Source organism: Vombatus ursinus, unplaced genomic scaffold, assembly GCF_900497805.2.
Source record: "Vombatus ursinus unplaced genomic scaffold, bare-nosed wombat genome assembly UNPS02014821.1, whole genome shotgun sequence".
Taxonomy (NCBI): Eukaryota; Metazoa; Chordata; class Mammalia; order Diprotodontia; family Vombatidae; genus Vombatus; species Vombatus ursinus.
In genome coordinates, this window is record NW_020954599.1 from 15,804,950 (window position 1) to 15,828,443 (window position 23,494).

A 23,494-nucleotide genomic window follows, 5' to 3' on the forward strand; every position below is an offset into this window, starting at 1 on the left:
AGTTCTGAGTCCATTTGTATTTCATAGTCAGGACAATAAGCATTTTTCATCCACTTGGTTTTTCCTGTATGGATTGTAGCAGATTGGGTTCACCAAGAGGAGAATGCTTCTTTTATTCTGAGGATTCTAGGGGGAAACCCCAAGAGTTCAGGGTTTCTAGCTCTGTTGCTCACAAGACCCCATCCCATGTGTTTGTCACTGTCATTCAGCCAGGTGATATCAATTTGTTTTTAAAAGGAAAAGGTCGAAAGGTATTAACTGAGAATGTTAAGCCACTTGCTCAGGGTCTCATGGTATATCTCTCATTAGCTTACCCCTTTCTACTTGACATGTTGGTTAATAAGATTAGTTTCATATAGCAATTCTTATATGCCTGGATATTATAATTATCTAATCATCATCATAATAGCATTTACATAGTGCTTTAAGGTTTGCAAATTGCATTACAAATATTATCTCATTTGATCCTCAAATAACCTTGGGAGGTAAGTGCTATGATTATCCCCATTTGACAGATGGGGAAACTAAGGCAGACAGATTAAGTGACTTCTTAAAATAGAAAGAATGCTGACCCTCGTGTCAGAGGATTTGGGTTTAAATCCTGCTTAATCTATGTGACCTTGGCATGTCACTAACCCTCTTTGGCCCTCGGTTTCCTCACTTGTAAAATGACATTGCTGGTCTAGAAAGCCTGTGAGGCCCCTTCCAGGTCTGGGTCCATGAGTTCCCTTTCTCCTCAAATATTTCCTATCTGTGGACTCTTCTCATCCTGAAACTGACTCTGGGTGGATTAGGAGATAAAGCAGATGTTGCTGTAGCTGCTAATTCCTGGGAGTCCTTACATTTTTCTGTCTCTGGAGAGAAAATTCTGTGATTCTTTCATGGGTCTCCATTTGTGCCTGCCTTCATTGCCAGTCTCAGGAGCACCTGCTACCATTGCACATTGCCTGGGATCTAGTCCGCTTAATTCTTGGGTACCCATTCCTGAAACAGGTGCTCTGAAATACAAGCCGTGTGATCAAAATAAAGAAAATATCATATGGAGGGAGGGGGAGACCCCTAGACTGAATCCAAGATATTCTGGGAGGGATCCAAATAAAATGAGTAATGATCAGCCACGAATAAGTAACAAGTGCTGTTTGAGGAAAGGGAGCTTTTTCTCTACCACCACCACCATCCCTACCTCCATATCCTCTTTCCTTTCTTCTAGATTGAGCTGAAGTTTCTCAGAAAGCCTGGGTAGTGCTTGTAATGGCGGCTTCTCCATCTAAGCTTTCCTCTTGTGTCTCATCCTCACACTCCTCCCAGGGGACTTGGGGTTTCATGCCAGCTGAGAGGCTACGCATGTCCTTTTAGAGATCCTATGCTAAAGACTGCTCTGTTTTGTCTCAGACCCATGAGGGACGGGGCCAGTTCTATCTACTACTTTACCAATTCCTCTCTATTTGCTACCTGTTAAAAAAAAAATGTGTTTGACCCAGCAATAGCACTTCTAGGGCTGTATCCCAAAGAGATCATACAAATGGGAAAAAGACCCACATGTATAAAAATATTTATAGCAGCTCTTTTTGTGGTGGCAAAGAATTGGAAATTGAGGGGATGCCCATCAATTGGGGAATGGCTGAACAAGTTGTGGTATATGAATGTAATGGAGTACTATTGTGCTATAAGAAATGATGAGCACGCAGACTGCAGAAAAACCTGGAAAGACTTGTATGGACTGATGCTAAGTGAAGTGAGCAGAACCAGGAGAACGTTGTACACAATAACAGCTACGTTGTTTAATGACTAATGTTGATAGACGTAGCCCTTCTCAGCAATACGAGGATCTAAGACATCTCCAAAGGTGTCATGATGGAAAATGCTGTCCACATGCAGAGAAACAACTGTGGAGTTTGAATGCAGATCGAAGCATACTATTTGCTATTTTTTTTCTTCTGTTTTGTTTCCTCTTTCTGGTGGTTCCTCCTATTGGTTCTAATTCTTCCTTACAACATGACTAATGTGAAAATATGTTTAATAGGAATGTATATGTGTAGCCTATATCAGATTGTGCACTGTCTTAGGGAGGGAGGTAAAGAGGGAGAAGGAGAAAAATTTAAAACTCAAAAGCTTATGGACGTGATTGCGGATGAATCAGAATAAATTAATAAAAAAAAAATGCAGAGTAGCCAGCGGTGCAGTGGATAAAGCACTGGCCTTGGAGTTGGAAACTCATCAGTTCAAAACCAGCCTCAGTTACTTATTAGCTGTGTGACCCTGGGCAAGTCACTTGACCTCTATTTGCCTTACTCTACTGGAGAAGGAAACGGCAAACTGCTCTGGTATCTTTGCCAAGAAAACCCCATGCACAGTATGGCCACAGGGGCCCAATGAGTCAGATACAACTTAACAATAGCAGGGTTCTAGACTCCAAAGTCCAATATTCTTTTCACACTTCGGGAAGATTTTCATTAGCCCTGTGGCTTGCGTATTCAACTACATCTTCACATATCACCTGGATATCTTCCTGCCTCTTTGAAATCTTATGCATCTTGACCATCACTTGAGTGCTGAACTTTGAGTCTGAAGATACTTGGTTTTGACTTCTGCCAGTGGTTTATGCTAACTGTGGGACAAGAAGTCAACAGACCTGTCTGATCTTCACTTTTCTCATCTGCAAAATGGGGATAATAATGGCAGCCACCATCCAGGGTTGTTGTGAGGTTAACATGTGTAAAACATTTTGCAAACCTTAAAAGTACTGTATCATGGAATTAAACTCATCTTAAAAGTACTATATAACGGAAATGTTCTGCATGACTGCATGTGTATAATCAATTTCAAATCACTTGCCTTCTGAAGAAACGGGGAGAAAGGGAAGAGGAGAGAATATGGAACTTAACATTTAAATGTTAACAATTTTTGTTTACATGTAATTGAGAAAAAAATTAAATGTAAAATTTTTAAAGTACTATTATAAATGATAGCTCTTATTGTTGCTGTGGGTCTCAAATGAGATGTGTGTAAAGCACTTTGCCAAACTTAAAATGTTTATGGCAATGTCAGTTAATTATTACTGCTTTCATTACTCCATCCCCAGGAGCATCTTTTAACATTTCGGGGAAGTCCCACTTTAATTTCACACCACATTTCATGTCCATGGCCACTCATTTTTAAAATCCCAGCATGAAAGCACTCCCAATTCTATTTAGAACAAACATCAGCAGAGACTGACCAACTAAATTAGAACATTAGCCTCAGTTCTTTGAAACACCACAACATTTTCCTGCTTCCCAAAACCACATGTGGAAATCAGTCTTGCCCTTTTCTGTAGCCGTCTGTCAGGCATCCAACACAGAGATATTTCCTGCATGAGACCTCATCAGTTCACCCTTTATGGGGCACCAGAGAGAAATATCACAAGACTTAACGCGTTCATTTTCTGGGTGCAGTATGCGATGCTTTTTCCTTTCGTATCCTGGTTGTTGTTTTTTTAAAATGCTTGTTGCTCCAAGACATTTTAAGTAAATTACACAATCTAATGAGACCACTGGTATACAATTGTGCGCTCCCTGAGAAAGAGCAGTAATAATTGAGTTGTCACCCATGTGGAAAGGGTGAATCTTAACACCATGTGTTATTGTCAGAAGCCTCATGCTGAGACCAGTTTCCGATGGAGTGCCTTTGCAGGGCTGTAATTAAAATCCTCAAACAAATGCTTATCTTTAGGCATACATCGCCTTTATTTTAATTCACTGTACCTATATGTCACTGTTAAAATAATAATAATAATAATAGTAACTAGCATTTACATAGCACTTTAAAGTGTGCTAGGTGCTTCACAGATATTATTGCAGGTGACCTTTAAGGGAGAAATGTAAGGGTTGGCTGGTACCCCTTTAATGTCAATATGCAGCATTATCTTTGCACCTAAAATTTTAAAATACTAGGCGTTGTATAATGCAGAGCTTCTTAATCTTTTGTGTGTCTGACCTAGACTCTCATGAAAGTCTGGTGAAGCCTATAGACCCCAGGGTATGCCCAGGTAATACGTGTCTGAGGCTGGATTTGAACTTAAGTCTTCCTGTGCTATATCCACTGGGCCACCTAGCTACCCACATATATACATACATACGTAGGCCATTTTTAATTAGTAGTGATTGCTACTCTGTCCTTTTGGATGTGTTCCTCCCAGACAATGTCTTTCATGACATACATAACCACTGGTCACTAGTTTGGTGGCTGATTTTTAAATTCAGCCCCAATTGGGTCTTGTTTTACCTACCCCTGACATAAGATCCTCTTCTTTAGAATGAGTGACTCAAACATAATGGTATGTATTGCTTTGTAAATTCCTCCATTTTTCTTTGAAACTCATCCGCTCACCCACAGCGTCACCTTCTTTTCCTTTGCAGCTCATGATGGGCTCTGGGTTTTAATGATCATGCCACACATCCCCGCAAACTTTTCTCAATCAAACAGCTATGTAATTATCCTCTTTGATGGGTATGATTGTTTTCCCATGTTGCCTTGAGGTTCATCTTTGAGGACCAGATAGCATAAATTGCATTTCCAGCAAATAATAGGCTGCCATCTAATTAACAGCCCTGAGTTTCCCAGTCTGGTTAATCATCATTAAAATCAACTCTCAATTCTTTCCCTGGAAGGGCTTAGAAAAGTAAGTTATTCAACATGATTACCAGCAAGCACAGACACTGTGTAACCCATGGAGAGGTATTGTGGGTGTTGTGTGTGATATAAGCAAAAGTTTGGGTGAAATACTAAATTATAGAAGAGGAATATTTATACCTGCTTTGGTGACTAGCACATAGATTCTGATAAGCATGGATGAGCAGTCTAACCCAGAATCACAAAATCAAGAATTTGGAGGGTGAAGAAAATTTACAGATTATCTAGTCTGAGTAAGCCCTTCCTTTTACAAACCAGTCAGTCTGGGAACTGGGAATTATAAAGAAAAACATTTTATTCCGGCCCTCGAGGAGCTGACATTCTATCTGGGGAGGCATATACAGATGTGCTCTGTGAGCAAAGCAGAATTGCAGGAACTCAAAAGAAATATGAGACATTTAGAGACATGGCCACTCCACATGTTCATATGGTCTATTTGGGTCTGACCTGTGGTAGAGCCATCCAAACTCATATTGGTCTGATCAGCCAAAGTTGGACACACAGTACCTTGACCCTGACGTAGTGATGTTAATTTGACAACAACTAATAATATGAGTACAAAGTAATAGTAATTTGGGCCAGGGGCATCCACTAGCAGCGCTGGGGATCAGAAAAGGCTTCATGTTGAAGGTGTTGTCTGAGCCAAGCCTTGAGGGAGCCTAGGAATTCTAAGAGGGGGAGGAAGGAATGCTTGCTAGGTGTAGGGGCACAGCTTATGCAAAGGAGTCTGTGGAGGTTAGGAAGTAGGGGAGTGATGTGGTCAGATCTGCACTTTAAGATTATCACGTTGGCAGGTTTGTGGAGGATGGTTTGGAGAAGGGATTTGAGGCAGGGAGACCCATTAGAAAGTTTGTTGCAAGGTTTGTATCCCAAAGAGATCAAAGCAAAAGGGAAAAGACCTATATGTACCAAAATATTTGTAGTAGTTCTTTTTGTGGTGGCAAAGAATTGGAAATGGAGGGCATGCCCCTAAACAAGTTGGGCTATGTGATTGTGATGGATTGCTAGTGCTATAAAAAAGTGACAGGGAGAGTGGTTTCAGAAAAACATGGCAAGACCTCTGTGATGCAAAGTGAAGTGAGAAGAACGTGGAGATCATTGTGCACAGTAACAGCAATGTCGTAACGATGATCAACTGTGAAAGACTTAGCTGCTGTGATCGATACCATGATCCAAGACAGTTCCAAAGGATTCGTGATGAAAAATGCCGTCCACCTCCAGAAAGAGAATTAACGAACTCTGAGTGCAAAATGAAGTAGAATTTTCCCACTTCCTTTATTTTTCTTGCTTTTTTGAAAAATGGCTAATATAGAATTATGCTTTGCATGATTTCACATGTATAAATGATATATTGCTTACCCTTTCAGTGAGTGGGGGAGAGGTGGAAGGGAGGGAGAAAATTTGGAACTCAAAATGTAAAAGGAAATGAATGTTTAAAGTAAAAAAACAATAAATTTAGAAGGAAAAAAAATAGTCCAGGTGACAAGGTTGAACTAGGTTGGTGGCCCTCTTAGTGGAGTAAAACTGACAAGACTTGGTAACTGATTGGATATGTGAGGTGAGGGAATGGTGATGACCCAGTGGTCTGCGTTCCATTCCCCCGATGCCTTTCTGAGGCTGGGCCCCAGCATAATCTGGCTTATTTTGCCTGACAACACCTTCTTTCTTGTTCTGAATTTCAGTACAAGGTCCTTTCAGGTGTATCCACTCCCAATTACCCATTCATTGGCGAAGCTGCAATGAATGGCCTCAGGCCCAGTGGACCTTGGGCACCATTATTTTATCTTAGTTACAGGATTCAGATAACTTTCCCCTCACGTGACTTCACGGTAATAACTTATCTATTAAGAAGTGGCTTTTTATCATGTTTATTTGTGTCAAATCCTTTTAGATTTGAGATATCAGAACTGCTTGATGCAAACATTTTTATCCATTTTGTAGCTTTGTTTCTTAGTCTGTGTTAATTTTGTTTATGTGGAATTAAATTGAAATTGTCTGTTTTGTCTTTTGTGATCTCCTCTATCCCTTGCCTTGTTATGAATTCTCCCTTAATCATACTTATAAAAGATTTTCTGATTTTTCTGAGGTGACCTTTTATATTTAAATTGCTTATTTATTTTTATTTCATGTTTATATTTATTTACTGTGCTTTATGGAAGCAAGTTACTTGGTCTAAAGCAATGTTCTGACAAACTACTTTCTAGTCATTTCCAGTCATTTTTGATAAATAGGGATTTTTTCCCCCAAATAGCTTGTGATATTGTATTTATTGAACACTGGATTGCTTCTGCATCTGTTTTTCTAATCTGCTTTTCTTTCTTTCTTTTTTAAACAAGTAGCAAATATGGGACAGCTCAGTGGTGAAGTAGAGTGCTGGGTCTCGAGTCAGAAAAACTGTTCTTCCTAAGTTCAAATCCAGCCTCAGACACAAACTAGCTGTGTGACCCTGGACAGGGACTTAACCCTATTTTCCTCCGTTTCCTCATCTGAATAATGAGCTGGAGAGAGAAATGGCAAACCTCTTCAGTATCTTTGCCAAGAAAACTCCATATGGGGTCACATAGTTGGACATAACTGAAAAACTACGGAACAACAACAATAAAGCAAATGGTTTCAGTGATTGTTGCTTTATAATATAATTTAAGATCTGGTAATACCAAACCTCCTTCATGCCTACTTTTGATCATAATCTCTCTTGAAATTCTAAATAATAAAATATATTTTGTTATTAAAATAGCCCCTGAATAATTTGATTGATATAGCATTGCTATTCCAAGTATCATCATTTTTATTGTATAGGTGTGTCCTAGCCATAAACAATGAGTATCTCTCCAATTATTTGAATCTTCCTTAATTTCTATAAAGAGTACTTTGTAGTTGTATTTATATAAGTCTTGAGTATCTCTTGGTACATTAACTTATAGATATTTTCTGCATTTTGCAAGTGTTTTGAATGAACTTTCTTTTTTGTTTCTGATTTTTTTGTTAATGCTGAACAGAAATCCTGATGATTTTTTTAAATTATGTTTTGCTACTTTGTTGCAACTATTTAGTTTCTTTGCTGATTCTCTGGGTTTCTCTAAGTAAAGTATTAAATTGTGTGCAAATAAACATAATTTTTTTCTCTTCTTTGAAAATGTTTATTTCTTTAGTTTCTCCTGTTTTACTGCTAATGGTGGCATTTCTAGTACTACATCAAATAATAGGGAAAGGAGATATCCTTGATTTATCCTTGAACTTACTGGGACAGCTTCCAATATTTCTGTATTTCAAATAATTATAGCTCTTAATTTTTGATATTACTTTTAGTCATGTTGAAGAGGAGTTCTTCCAAAGGGTCTTCTTACCGATAGGGTTTTTTAAATAAGCAAATGCTTTATTTTTGTCTTGAGTCTATTGATATAATCATATGTGTATAGTTGTTTTTATTGGTTATATAATTAATTATGCTAATTGTTTTCCAAATATTGAATCAACCTTATATCCCTATGATGGGGTATGGGCCCAAGCCGATACCTTTGCTCCTTGCCCCGAAAAGAATTTGGGTCTAATTTGTCTGTGGGCCCCAGAAAACCCTTTGATCTCACTCTGGTCTCAAACGGTTGCCTGAGGCTATAGTCCACTCAGAGGCCTTTCCTTATTGACTCTCCCTATCTCCCTTTGAAAACCTAATGAAGCTTAGTCTTTGACCCTGGTATATTTCCAGCTTTTGATCTTATCCAGACCCCATTCAAAGCTCTTCCTTCTAGTTCCCTTCATTATCTATTCCCATTGTCTATTCAACCTCCCAGACATTCCCATCAGAATTCTCCCTAAACTCACCCCAGCTTCAGGATCTTTCTCCCAGCCCTTCCTCCAAACACCCAAAATTATTTGAGTATATATAAGATCCACCCTGACCCCCATTTAATTGCTGAAATTTCCTCATGCCCGCTGGTCCTTATGGGTGTCACTAATCTTCAGATTCCTTAAGAGTCTGGCCTGTATGGCCCATCCCTCATAAAACATTTTCTCTGGCTAAAAGAAGATGTGGGTCCTAGACCTCATCACCTAGGATAAATCCAACTTGGTCATCATGAATAATTAAAAAAAAATATTCCTGTATTCATTTTTCTAAAATTTACTTTGAAAGTTGTACATCAGAATTCATTAGCGATGTTGGTTTTTAGTTCTTTCTCCCCCACCTCAATGTATTTGTTAATAGCAACTCAATTATAGGCACCATGTGCTGAATTCCCCAGTGCTGAATAGAATTAAACCACAGCTTAGGGGAAGATTGGAACAGGGTTGGACAACAGCAGCTATTCAAAATGAGACCCTACATTTTGAATAATCAAAATTGGGAATCATTTATCCATACTTACCTTGTTGTCTGTCTGTCCCCCCCCCTTACACCCTTACATAAAACACACATACTGTCTCTTTCTCTTTTCTGGTGGTAGAAATGAAACTATAACTTAAAGTCTGTTGCTCCATTTTAGTCCCTTTTACTTATATTGTTTATGCTTTTATTTAAAATAATAAATGCAACTTTTAAGCTCTTAATAGCAGATACTCTGATATTATTATTATTATAATACATAAGACAATTAGCAGATAAAAGAAACACCTCCCTCTTGCATTCTTTTAAAAAGACTTTAAAAAGGCTTCTTGGAGAAGGCCCAAATGAAAACATTAAAAATGATTAAAGTTCTCTGTGCAGAAAAATTGTGAAGGGGTTGGGATTGACCTCAGGGAACCCTGGCACAGATATTTTGACCAGAGACTTCTTGATTACTAAATCTGGGTGAAGTTCACTTATTCAACAACAACAAAATATTTGTTAAATACTCAGGCCCTATGAAGGGCACAGAGATCAATCAGTAGTTCTTACCCTTGAGAAATTTACCTTCTTGTGGGAAATCATCCAAGATCACAGCTTTAAAGTTGGAGGGGAATTTAAAGACCCTTTATAATTTTACAGATGAGGAAACAATCCCAGAGATAACCTGTTAAATGACTTGCCCAAAGTCACACAGGCTGTAAGTAGAAGAGATGGGATTCATTGTTGGGTCCTCTGATTCCCAAATTGTTTTTTTTTTTTTCCATATCACCATCTAGATTCTTTCATTCGTGTTAACTAGGTTACATGGTAGTATGAGCTAAGCACCAAAGAGAGCTCTCAATTAAGTGTGGGTCATTGTTCTATAAATTAAGTGGCCTCAGAAGATAAAGGAAGGCTTAGTGTAGCAGGCATTTGAGCTCGACCTACCTAGAAAGATTTTGGTAGGAAGAGGTGAATAGGAAAAAACTATTCCATCTGAAGGAATTCCATTTGAAGTGCCGAGACCCAGGGGCCAGGAAAACATGTAGGGAGCAGACTGATTTGGGGGAGCGTAGGATAATAACTCCATAGATGGACTGTCAAGCGAAGTCTAGGGGCAAAAATACTTAGGGCAGGGATACACAGAGGAAAAGTCCTAGTGGGGGGACATTTTTGTCTGAAAACAGCATGGCTCATCCCTCAGAAAGTCTAGTCTACGTCCTTGCAGGCGAAGGGTTAGGGGAATGAAAAGTAGAGAAGTAGGGAGCCTGGGAGAGGCGCACCACAGTAACCCTGGACCGAGGCCAAGCGAGGGGTTTAGGTTGTACAACATGGCATTTAGCACAGTAGTATGTAGTAGGGGCCATATAGATTGCTTACCCCCTTCCCCTTTTCCCCTTCGTCTATAGTGCTAGGTGCCCATTCTAAGATAGTGGCTGGAATTTGGAGCCAAACATAAGCTGGCTGCAATAGAATCTAGACAAGGGTAGGCTCTCCATTCTGTGGATATGCTATATTCTTCTACTCATAGTCAGTGAATGATTAATGCACATTCTTTTAAGGAATGAATCAGATATTTTTTCAGATTTGAATTATTTCTCTACTGTATGAAATAGTAAATACTTTTCAACTAAAAGATATATTGGGAACTGTCTACTATTTTCAGGCATATTAAAGAAGATAATAATTTAAAAACCCAGTACAGGGGAAGGGAAAGGAATAAGCATTTATACATCACCTACTGTGTGCCTGGCACTGTCCTAAACGCTTTTACCAATACTACCTCATTTGATCCTTATAACAACCCTGGGAAGTAGAAGCTGTTTTTATCTCCATTTTACAGTTCAGGAAACTGAGGCAAATAGAGCTTATGTTATTTGCCCAGGGTCACACAGCTATTAAGGGTCCGAGGCTGGATTTGAACTCAAGTCTTTCTGACTCCAGGCCCAGTGCTCTATCCACTGAGTCACCTAACTGCCTTGCATGTAAATCTTGATTGATAGAATGTGGAGGATGATCCTAAGAACATAGATGGAGAGCTCGAAGGGACTTTAGAGATTATGGAGTACACCCATCCCCTTCCCTAGTCTGTTTTACAGATGAGGAAACTGAGGCCTATGGAAATGATGTGACTTGACCAAGACCATACAGGTGTTAAGTGAGAGAGTCAGAATTTGAACCCAGGGTCCTTTGACTTCAGATCCATAGCTCTTTCCTCTACACTGTGCTGATTGTTTTTACATAGTGTTTTTAGGTTTACAAAGTGTTATCATAGGATCGTAGATAAAAAGCTGGAAAGGTACCTTAAAGGTCATTGGGTCTAATCCCCTTATTTTCAAGATGAGGAAACTGAGGAGCAAAGAGGTTAAATCCCTTCCTGCAGTCACACTCTCTGGGGCAGGATTTAATCTTCATCTCCCCAACTCGAGATGCCACATTCTGTTTATTCCACCATGCTACCTCCTTGAAGGGCATAACAGAATAAAAGTGGTCCAAATGTGAGTAAGTGCAACTTAGATTAGATAGAAAGATCCCCAATTATGGATGTTAACCCCAGCTTGGTTCTGGGATGAGGTGGTCTTTTGAGGAAGGAGGTCAATGGGATGTGTCTGACTTTTGGGGAGCTGTTAAATAATATTAGATGAAACTGCAGGAAAACTTGGATCTGACTCAAGGTTTCTTAGCTTAGGGTCCTTAGACCCCCAAAGCTACATGGATAGATTTTAGAGGATCTCTGAACTTGGATTGGAACAAATTACATCTTTATTTTCACTACCTTCTAATTTAGCATTACCTGTAATTATGAATTTAAAAAAAAAAAAAGAAAAGCATGATTCTGAGAAGGGGTCCATAGGTTTCACCACTCTGCTAAAGGGGTCCGGACACATAAGAGCCTCTGTTTACCTAATACCTGAGTTCCAACACTACTTTGCTCATTTTCTTTAGTATTGTCTAGAGCAACCCCATCTTTAGCATTCAACAAAGCATCCTCCACACATCTGTCAATCAACCAGGCTGTACAAATCTTACTTCACCCAAACCACTTCCAGATTCCCATTTTTTCCATCCTCCCGCCTCCTGGCTCCTTCCAGTCATTATAAATTATGTGTAAAATTTGCATCTTGTATATTCAGTGCCTGGTCTGTCCAAATTTAGAATTCTTGGTTTCACTCTGTCAAATCCTATTTTGAATAGACCCATAAACCCCAGGCCTGCTTTTTTTTTCCCTTTCCAGTTCCACAAATGTAACATTCATATAGTAATGGAGTTGTTTTTCAGTCATTTTAGTCATGTTTGACTCTTCGTGACCCCATTTGGGGTTTTCTTGGCAGGGATAAAGGAGTGGTTTGCCATTTCCTTCTCCAGTTCATTTTACAGATGAGGAAACTGAGGCAAACAGGATTAAGTGATTTGCCTAGGGTCACACAGATCTGAGTCCAGATCTGAACTCAGGTCTTCCTGATTCCAGGCCCAGTGCTGTATCCATTGCACCGCCTATCTGTCCATAGCAGTGGGGAGACGTTTGCAATTGTAGATTGGATTCGTTATGAGGTTTAAAAAAAAAACCCAATACTTGTTGATTTGGCCCTTGGCCTTGTCTTTGGTTAGGAGGCGTAGAGCGCTTGAGGGTGGCTGAACTGAACATCTCTACTCAGGAAGTAGGAAGAACCATAGCGGGGCTGTTTTTAGTTGCATTGAAAGAACAAGGCTCTGGGATTGGGCTGAAGAATCAATTCTACTGTATTGTCTTTTTCTCTTTCCCATTTTCTCTTTCATTTCATGTTTTACTTCCTATGATGGCGTAACTTCTCCCATGGGATCCCTGAAGATTGTCGTTGACACTTGGAAAACCTCTGCCACCGTTATTACATCTGACATTTGTCCGGTGGGAATGACAATCTCTTTTTAAAGAAATCACTGCGGCTTCTCAGCTCTAAATGTGATTTCAGCTATCATTTTGCAAATGAAAAAACTGAGGCCCAAAGAGTTGGACTCATAGATTTAGAGCTGAAAGGGACCTTGGAGCCCATCTGTTCAATCCCCTCATTTTTACAGATGAGGAAATTGAGGCAAACACAAGTGACTCACCCAGGGTTACAGATGGTGTCTCAGAAACAATTTGAAATCCAGGTTTCCTGACTCAAGTCCATTGCTATCTCTGGTCTACCATGTTGCCTTTAAGGTACCCATCTAGCTCGTTAAATATGAGAGAAGTAATAGGTGTTTGTCGTACTACCAGTGAGTAAGTGGTGAGACACTTGGAGAAAGTAACTACTTGTCCATACTATATGAAAAAGTGATTTATTTGTTGGTGGAGCCTTTTTATTCATACACTCCTTCATTCAACCTCTATTTATGAAAAACTTCCATATATAGAGGTAGCCTGCCACAGTGGATAGACCCAGGTCCAAATTCCACCTCTCAGACTTACCAACTAGCTCTCTAACCCTAGGCAGTGCATTGAATTGAACGTGCCTTGGGCAGTTCCCTAAGATTTGTCTGTTTCATATGCCTCGGTTTCCTCATCTTTAAAATGAGGGGTTTGGACTGGGACCCCTTCCAGTACTAAATCTGTGATTCTACAGAGTCATGGGAGTGGTTGCAATCTGCAACGGTGGGGACAATTCACAAACTAGGAGTTCCCTCCACTTGAGAGATCCTTCATTTGTTCATCTACTGTGCACAATGTATGGGGAGGGAGAAAGGGGACAAGCATTTATTAAGTGCCTGCTGTGTGCCTTGAAGTTCTTTGCCAGTTTTCTCTCATTTGATCCTCACAACAATCCAGGGGTTAATGATGATGATGATGATGATGGTGATGATGATGATGATGGTGATAGTGGTGATGGTGGTGATGGTGGTGATGGTGATGATGATGATGATGATGATGATGGTGATAGTGGTGATGATGATGATGGTGATAGTGGTGATGGTGGTGATGATGGTAATGTTGATGATGATGATGATGATGATAGCTAACATATATAGTGCTTATGTACCATGCACAGGGCTAAGCGTATTACAGTTTTTATTTGAGCTTCACAGCAACCCTGGGAGGAAGGTGCTATTATTATCCTCATTTTACAGATGAGGAAACTGAGGCAAACCGGGGTGAAGTGGTTTTTTTCCAAGGCCACACAGATTGTTAATTTCTGAGAGTGAATTTGAATTCAGGTCTTCCTGATTCCAGGCCCAGCATTCGATCCACTGCTTGACCGTAGCTGCATATATAGTCATTATCTATAGAGTCAATCAGTCACTTAACCTCTGTTTGCCTCAGTTTCCTCATCTATAAAATGGGGATAATCATAGCACCTACCTGCCAGGGTTGTTCTAAGCTTCACGTGAGATATTTGTAAAGTGCTAAGCATATAGTCCTAGGTTGATGTTAGCTATGAAGATGGTGTTGAAGGGGAAGATGAATCATTAAAGATTTCTCAAGAAGGGAATCACGTGAACAGGGAAGCACTGTGTAGGACTCTTCCTTATCAAGCAAGAGATGTGGGGTTAGGGAAACCAGTTTGGAAACTGCTGTAGTATTGAGTAATTTACTCTTCCAGCTCTGAAAAAAATCCACCTTTATCCATGTCCCCCAGGAATACATCAGCTTTCTGAAGGCAAGGACTATTTCATTTCCATCTTTATATCTACAGCACCTAGAACAGTGCCTTGGCACACAGCAGGTGCTTAATAAATGCTCGTTGATTGGTTGGTGTTTGTGCTTTTCCAGTCTCCTGACTCTTGATAGAGAAGTACCCAGCTCAAGGTTTCTCTCTTTTCTTCCAGATACTGTGTGTAAGGCTAACTGGAAATAGGACATACCATCAATCACGCCTTTACAGTGTACGGGTGCCATCTGATGGTAGGTCTCTTACCCTCTTCTTTAATTAATTGGTTATGTACTTCCCAAATAAAGTCCCAGCTATGGATTTAAAGTTCTGAGTTAAAACCGGTGAGGTCTGACTGTGTCACCACCCTCTCGGTGAGCTCCCATGGTTCCCAGTTACCTCCAGGATTTATTTACGTGTGTGTGTGTGTGTGTGTGTGTGTGTGTGTGTGTGTACTCTTTGGGGCAGTTAAATCTCTTCCTAACCTGGTCCCTTCTTACCTTCCCAGACACCTTATACATGACTCTATTTCACACCCTCTGAAGCCTTCTAGTAACACGGCCAGGTCGCAGTGTCCTATCTCCTTCCCCCGTACCTGGGACGCTCTGCCTTCTCATTCTTCTTGACTTCTTTTAAGACTCAGCTCAAATCCCATTTACTCCAGGGGTTCATTCCCAGCTGTTAATTCCTTCATTTCTCAAAGTACTTTCTGTCTGTATCATCTCTGCTTAGTTTACGTGTTACCTGTATTCAAAGGGGAACTCCCTGAGGGTAGAGATTGGGGTTTTGGGGGTTTTTTTTGCCTTTTTTTTTTGGGGGTATCCTGAACGCTTCCATCAGTGCCTGGTATATAGTAAGTGCTCATTACATGCCTTTTGACTTGACAACAGTTGAGTAGAGGAGATAAGACCTTTACTATAAATAGTTACGTACAGTATACCATATTTCACTGCATAATTGCTGCACCCTGTTTTTCCAGTCCAAAAATTGGTTTATAACTTTTCATCACATAATCGTTGTATATAATTCTATTCGTCATGCCTCTTAAAAGGTAAACGGAGAAGCAGTGTATTTACCAGTGACATATGGGTACACATTTATCTGTCTCGCATTATGAATTGTCAGCCCACACGCATTGTCAGTATTCAGTTTAAATATATATTCACAAGTGTTCTATGCATCCTAATCTTGCACCAAAGACAGTTTAGTAATAAATAATTTTTAGTTACACCAGCACAGATTTTTTTAAAAAATTAAGAAGAAAAAAAAAATTAAAAAGAAAAGGGCAAGTTTCACATAATGGTTACATCCCACTTTTTTGCAAAAGAATTGGCATAAAATCAGTGACAATTATGCGGTGAAATATGGTAAGCTAATACAAGGTTTAGCTTCAAGTACTAAGTACATGTATATTATTTAATTTGGTCAATCAGCAAGCATTCATTCAACACTTACTACATACCAGGCACTGGACAGTGTACTGGGGAATGAAAAGAAAAGGCACAAGAGTTAACCACCAGCCCTGCCCTTCTGCTGTACATTTCCTGACCACTCTTTTTGGTTAAATTGTACTATGGTTAAAACATAGAAAAGATTAATGACCAAATCAGCATTTCGATTCTGTTAGCTTTAGCTTTTCTCTTAGTTTTAGTATCTGTTGCTTTTCTCCAAAAAGGAAGAAGTAGCTTTGAAACATCTCATCCCTTCCTGCATTATAATTTGTTTTGTTTTTTTTCTTTCTTTAACAGAGGTAGTCATTAATTACAGATACGGCCTTCCGATGATAACCCTGACTTTGCCATCAAGACAGGAGCGCTGTCGCTTTACAGTCAAACCCATGTTAACCACCGTTGGTTCCTTCCTCCAGGACGTCCAGAATGAGGACCGAGGTATTAAAACTGCAGCGGTCTTCTCCACAGGTATTAATTAACCTCTCTTTGTGCCTTACTCCCACGTCTTGTCCTCGTTCCCTGCCTCCCAAACTTTATTTTGGTTCTCTGTTTCTCCGCAGAGGAAAAAAAAAAGGAGGGCTCTTTCTAAACCTTTTTACTTTATTATCATCATCATGCCTTGAATATTTTGCTTTTTCTAAGCAAAGTAATTGCTCTATACAGAAATCATAACAAAAAACAACTTGAGTGTAGACACCTAGGATCTTAGGTCTGCACGTAGAGAGGACCACAGAGTTATCTAGTTTGATTTCCTCATTTTAGAAATGAAGAAACCAAGACCTATGGAGATTAAGTGACTGGCCTAAGGCCACATACTTGCTTTCTTTTTTTTTTTTTTCTTCCACTTTCTGGTGAGGCAATTGGGTTTAAGTGACTTGCCCAGGGTCACAGAGCTAGCATAGTTGCCTTCTTTATTAGAAAGTGAGCTCCCTGAGGGCAGGACAAGTGTGAAAGGCAGGATTTGAAATGAGGCCCTCAGACTTGAGAGCTTTCCCTAAATCTGCTTGAAAGGACCATAATGCAAATTTCAATGACTAAATAAGATTTCATCTGCGTATTATGTCAGTGAAAAATCTGGTGATGATGTGTGGCAGTAGCACTATCCGGTAGTTTATAAACTAAGCAGCAATACTTGAATCATTAGAAAATAAAATAAAGTTAAGCTGATTAATTAAAGTCCTTGGCACAGAATCAAAATGCAGATTTGGTTATTAATCTTTTCTATGTTTTAACTATAGTACAATCTGTTTTTGACTAAAAAGAGTGGTCAGGAAATATATAGCAGAAGGGCAGGGTTGGTGGTTAACTCTTGTGAAATGAGTCATTTTTCTATGTATAATGGAAGAAGAATGACCTGCCTTGTGAGTCAGGACGACCTATTCAAATCCCATCATCTCTAAATTTGCCTAGATTTTTACCCTGTATCACTCCTCTTAGAGAGCCATCCCTTTTAACAATTTATTTAATTAAAAAAGAGGAACAAAATTCAGCAAAATCCATCAATACATTGAAAATATTGGACATTTTTCAGGTTACACTTTAACTTAATATGGGTTTTGCACTAAGAACAAATTCCTTGTTGGTGGAGTCTTAGCCTGCATTCTCCTAAAGAGGAAAAATTATTTTTAAAAATGTATTGTTGGCCCCTTAAAAGAGCTTTCTTGGGATTTTGGTGCTCACACTTTAGCAGATAGGGTAATGTAGTAATACACTCCATAAATCATATTCAAATTATTCCTTTCTTTTAGTGAGATCCTTTTGAAAGGGCTGTTGGAACTCATTTAAATGGAAATGTTTTTAAATGTCACCTGCAAAGTCGGATGAAAAGATTAGGGCATCACAGGGTTGGGGTTTTTTTTGTTGGTTTTTTTTTTTTAAGGCCAGCCGCACAGGCAAGGTGTCTGCCTCTGTATTTAATTTGTGCTTGAAATTGGTGTTTTGAGCCTACTGCATTTTTTTTTTTATCCATTGTGTGGGTTGACAGTTGAGTAAGTTGGCAGTTTGAGCGTATTATAATCTCATCCAAAGCAGACAAACAGGAAACGAGACGGTCCAAAAGGAGGGAGGCAGGTGGAGACTTGACTTACTGCCTCCTTGAAAGAATAAAGCATAAGCAGCAAAGGGACAGATGACTAGAATGTTATAACTTAAAAGTAGCTGCCTTCCATCAGTGCAAACATCACTATGAGTATCTTTGAAGGAAGTTTCTTGATTCTCTGTTTTCATTTGTGGATGATGAGCTTATAGATAATATTCTTTTAACCTTTCTCTCAGTATTACGTTATTTAACAAGTTAGACTTTTGCAGTGAATAAAGAGGGTGGAGAAATTTCAGAGGATCTCTTTTTTCATTGTTTAATAAAGCTGCTAGCTATTTTTTTTTTTTTTACCACCGAGCTTATACTTGATTCAGGAAAATCACTCCACTTGGATGGGTTTCGGTTTTACCTCTTAAAAGAAGGAGGTTGGGGGCAGCTAGGTGGCACAGTGGATAGAGCACCGGCCTTGGATTCAGGAAGACCTGAGTTCAAATGTGGCCTCAGACACTTGATACTTACTAGCTGTGTGACCGTGGGCAAGTCACTTCATCCCATAGCCTCTCTAAAAAAAAGGAAAGAGGTTGGACTAGTAGACAGCTGAGATTCCATCAAGCTCTGACATTGTCTGTGATCATAGGATCAAAGACAAAACTGACCTTAAGGGTCATCAAATCAAGGCCACCCCCTTCATTTTATTGATGAGGAAACTGAGGTTCAGAAAGATTTAAAGCGACTTGACCAAGGTCAGGTGGGATTTGAACTCAAGTCTTCTTGGCTCCCAAATTTAGTACCCTCTCCACCATACCACACTGCCTCTTGTGTAAGGAGATAATGCAAAACACAGAGGTCTTCCAAGCAAGCAGAACATTTCTTCTGAAATGAACTCTTGAGATTTTGAAGTTCCCCATAGAATAAAACCTTTCCTGCCTCCCATGCTTGGTCAGCATCTCTACTTTGGGTTGTTTTCCTCATCTGTCATTCTTAGGCACAAATCTTGTCTGAGAATGAAAAGTCCACTTTGGACAAGGTCAGCAGTGTTGGATTAGCCGTGAAAACAACATTCTCAGTATTGATTACAAAAGGTAATTAAGAGTGTCAGATTAATTTATTTTACTCTCTGGGTACTTATTACGGGGAACTCGTAAAAATAAATCTCTGAGCTGGAAAATTGATTTTGCTTTCACTCAAGGAGCTGGTTTTCAAGTCTTTCTCTTTGCAGATGGGAACAGTATTCCAACTTCAACCCCAATGGAGATTTTGCTTATGAATGATTTTAAACTGATGATAAATGACATGACATATGATGTTCAGTGTCCTAGGAAAGGTAAGAAGCCACAGGCATCCAGAAATCTTCATTTTTGCCTTGAGTTTGGGGGGCTTTGGGGTACAGGTGGTTTGGGTTCATCAAATGATCGAGAGATCTTGGAAGAATCCATATTTTTATAACTTTCAGCCAGTTATGTGTAAAATGGTTTCCAAACATAGTTCCTCACTGTCCTCCCTCCCCAACCCTATGTCCTTTAAAATCTGTCTCATCCAAAAACAAACAAACAAACAAACAAAAAAAACCCTGTCTTATCCACTTTAACTTTGAAAGCCTGGGCTTTGACTCTTGCCTATTTCCTCCAGTAATCCAGTTGGGTGGGGATGGTCAGAATTCTCTTAGATTTCCTTCCTCTCCTTTAAATTGCAGCTCAGACATCACTTCTCTAAGAAGGTATTCCCGTTAATCGCAGCATAACCTGTGCTTCCCTTCCTCGGGAGGTCTGTTTGTTTATTTCTGGACTTATTGTGTATTTATATTAATTCTTACATTAAGTGAGCCCCTCCAACAGTGAGAACACATCTCATCATTATACTTTGTGTTCCAAGTGTTTGTATTGTGTCTGTATAGTAAATATTCATCAAATACTTGTTGGCCAGCCAAGCGAGTGACTTAGCTCATGGGTTTGAGACCTCTGCTGGCCATGGATGCTATCATCTCTGCTATCTAGCACCAGGAGAACAGTATCCCAACTCTTTGGCTTCCTCATCCCACCATAGCCATCAAAATTATACATCTCCAAAAAAAAAAAATCTGGTTTTGGGGCAGCTAGGTGGCACAGTTGATACAGCACTGACCCTGGACTCAGGAGGACCTGAGTTCAAATCCGGCCTCAGACACAAAACACTCACTAGCTGTGTGACCCTGGGCAAGTCACTTAACCCCATTGCCTCACCCAAAAAAAAAAAACCAAAAACCAGAAAAATTATACATCTCTTTTCTGTATGTGTGTATGGATGTACTTTTTGAGGAGGCATTTGAGTTTGCTTTACTTTCCCCTCTTAAAAAATGATATGTTCAATTTAATTTAACGAGCATTTTATTAAGCACTGTTATAGGTGCTCAAAAGTTAAACATTCCCTACCCATATTTTTAATTTAGCCATTCATACAGCTCCCCCAAATGCCTTTTCATTGCCACACACTCATTATTCTAGTTTTGTTTTTTTTAATGAATAAAGACTTGACCAAAATACAGCAGGGGAAAAAAAGATATCTGTTATATTCATATTGCTTTTATTTTTGAATACATCTTCCCTTCTCCCCACTTTTACCCAGTGAGATGTTTCTTGTCACCAAGAATAACAAAAGAGAAAAAAATGCAGTTCAGTAAACCAGCCTATATACTACATACTGTGACAGGTGAAAGATGAAATGACTAAGGAAACAAAGGTTCAATCTTCCGAGCGTATTGATTTACTAAGCAGTGCATGGCAATTACCCAATAAGGCAGGACCAGACCTCCTCACATTAGACCAGGATCCCCAAAAAAGGGGGGCGACAGACTTTTATACATTAAAAACAATGAAATAAGGCCAAATAAGTAATAAAAGAAGATCAAATAAATAAAAGGAAACAACTAGGACATTAGATAATCTGATTTCTAATTGGAGGAAAGATTAGGGACTTTCCAATTTGGGAAGGGTTAAGTGACTTGCTCAGGGTCACACAGCGTGTAAATATCTGAAGCTAGACTTGAATTCAGAATGATGAGTCTTCCTGACTCCAAGCCTGGCTCTCAATAGAGAGCCTCCTATTTGCCTGATCTTTTATGTTACAAAGGGATTTTCCTTTGTTCAGGGGAGAGAGAGTGATGGGGAAGAGAGAAAGTAAATGCTTTATTTGTTATAAGGCTTTTTCCCCACAATGAGGCAAGAGAAAATGTTTGTTCTTTAGAAAAAAAAAAACTAAAAAAATGCTTGTTAATTAAAAAATTGAAAGTAGAACTATATATGAATGGTTAGCGTCCTTGGTATTTAAAATTAGAATGAAAATAAATTATTTTGTGAGGGGTAAAACTAAGAAGTCAATAGAAACACTTCTTCATTTGTTTTAAGAGATGGGAAAGAGAGAGGAGAAAGGAGAAATGTACCTTAAGTACCTGTCTAAGAGTTGGGACAGTTCAGCGGCGAGGGCCTGGGGCTGTCAGAGTCAGAATGAGAACTGGCTGCCTGGACTGGCAGCGTACGTCAGGCCTGACTTGTGATTGTGATCGTCCCTCGATGGTGATCACTGTTGTGTCTTTTCTCAGAAAAACTGAGTAGTGAGCACACGACTGACATGGATGACATCAGGGCCTTGGTACAGAGAATGTTTACTGCCCTGCACGTGGAGGAGCATCAGGTCAAGACAGAACACAGCTTGCTAGAGAGGATTGAAGAACTGAAGGAGCAGCTGCAGCCCATGGAGGAGGTGGGTGATGGTCATCCAGCAAGGGGCCCAGGCAGCCCTTGGCCATGCTCGCCGGACAGCGAGAGGGACCATTCCCACGGAGCGTCAGAATCCACAGAGAAGGCCTTTGCTGAGCCGGGCAAGACCTGGGAGCCAAGCAGCGATTTCCAAAGCTAGTCAGTCCAGAGGGCAGGGGCTGTGAATATGGTCCCCAGGGGCGCAGGCCAACAGCAGCATCAGACCCGAGAATCCAGTGCGTGCATGTGTGTTCTTTCTTTCTTTCTTTCTTGCTTTCTTTCCTTCTTTCTCTCTCTTTCTTTCCTTCTTTCTTTCCCTCTTTCTTTCCTTCTCTCTTTCTCTCCTTCTCTCTTTCTCTTTCTTTCCCTCTCTCTCTCTCTCTGTCTTTCCTTCTGTCACCACTGTGCTACCTAGCTGCCCCAAATCCAGTGCTTTCTAATAACCTAAATAGTACAAGCAGAATGTTAGCAGAGGAAAAAAGTCATTTCAGTTGACTCTTCCCTGATGTGGGAGTTATGTAAGAGTAGAAAATATGCTGGTTCTCAAGACCAAAGGAGGACCAGGGTTCAAATTCTGCCTCTGATATTTGATAGCTATGTGACCTTGGGCAAGTCCATGTGCTTTAATTTCCTCACGTGTAAAGTAAGGGGGAAAGACGAGATGACCTCTGAACTCCTTTCTAGTTGTAGGTGTTGGAATGTATTGACTATAAATAAGCATTTATTTTATATTAAATATACATTATATATAATGTAATATATAATGATATAAAACAAATAATGTAATTACATAATATAGTCTACATATAATATATTACATAATAAAATATGTTATATAAACATAATAAATGATTCTACATAAATATATAATTTATAAACAAGCATTTATTTTATGCTAAATATATAGATATTATATAATAATATATAATAAATAATATAATTACATAATATAGTCTACATATATTACATAATAAAATATATGTTATATAAATATGATATGATTCTATTTAAAGATAAGTTATAAATAAGCATTTATTTTATACTAAATATATAGATAATATAATGTATAATAATATATAACAATATAATTACATAATATATTCTACATATATTACATAATATATTCTATGTATAATATATTACATAATAAAATATCGGTTATATATATATAATATGATTCTATATAAACATATAAATAAATTATACATAAGCATTTATAAGCCCCTGCTATGACAGGAAGCCTTTCCCAGGCCCTCTTAACTCTAGTGCCTTCTCTCTGTTGATTATCTCCTATTTATTCTGTGTCATAGCTTGTTTCTATCTAATTGTTCGCGTGTTGTCTCTCTCCGTTAGAGTGTAAGATCCTTGAGAGTGTTGCTGTTCAGTCATTTCTGTTGGGTCTGACTCTCTATGACCCTATTTGGGTTTTGTTTTGTTTTTTTGGCAAAGATACAGGAGTGGTTTGCCGATTCCTTCTCCAGCTCCTGTTACAGATGGAGAAACTGAGGCAAACAGGGTTAAGTGATTTGCTCAAGGTCGCACAGCTAGTAAGTGTCTGGGGCCAGATTTGAACTCAGGAAGATGAGTCTTCCCGACTCCAGGCCTGGCGCTCTGTGAACTATGGAGCCCCCTAGCTGCCTCCTTGAGAGCTGGGGAACTATCTTTTACCTTTCTTTGTACCCTCACTTAGC

The 23,494-nt window shown here is 39.3% G+C and overlaps 1 protein-coding gene across 2 annotated transcripts in view; it reads left to right on the top strand.

Moving 5' to 3' along the window:
- The window catches only part of MCUB (mitochondrial calcium uniporter dominant negative beta subunit), an 85,972-nt gene that overhangs the window by 56,678 nt on the left and 5,800 nt on the right, over window positions 1-23,494 (top strand). For both annotated transcript variants that reach the window (XM_027837519.1, XM_027837518.1), the window contains exons 2-5: window positions 14,762-14,837; window positions 16,332-16,502; window positions 19,292-19,396; window positions 21,647-21,807. In XM_027837519.1, the coding sequence (XP_027693320.1) occupies window positions 14,762-14,837; window positions 16,332-16,502; window positions 19,292-19,396; window positions 21,647-21,807 (513 nt within the window). The remainder of the gene's footprint in view (window positions 1-14,761; window positions 14,838-16,331; window positions 16,503-19,291; window positions 19,397-21,646; window positions 21,808-23,494) is intronic.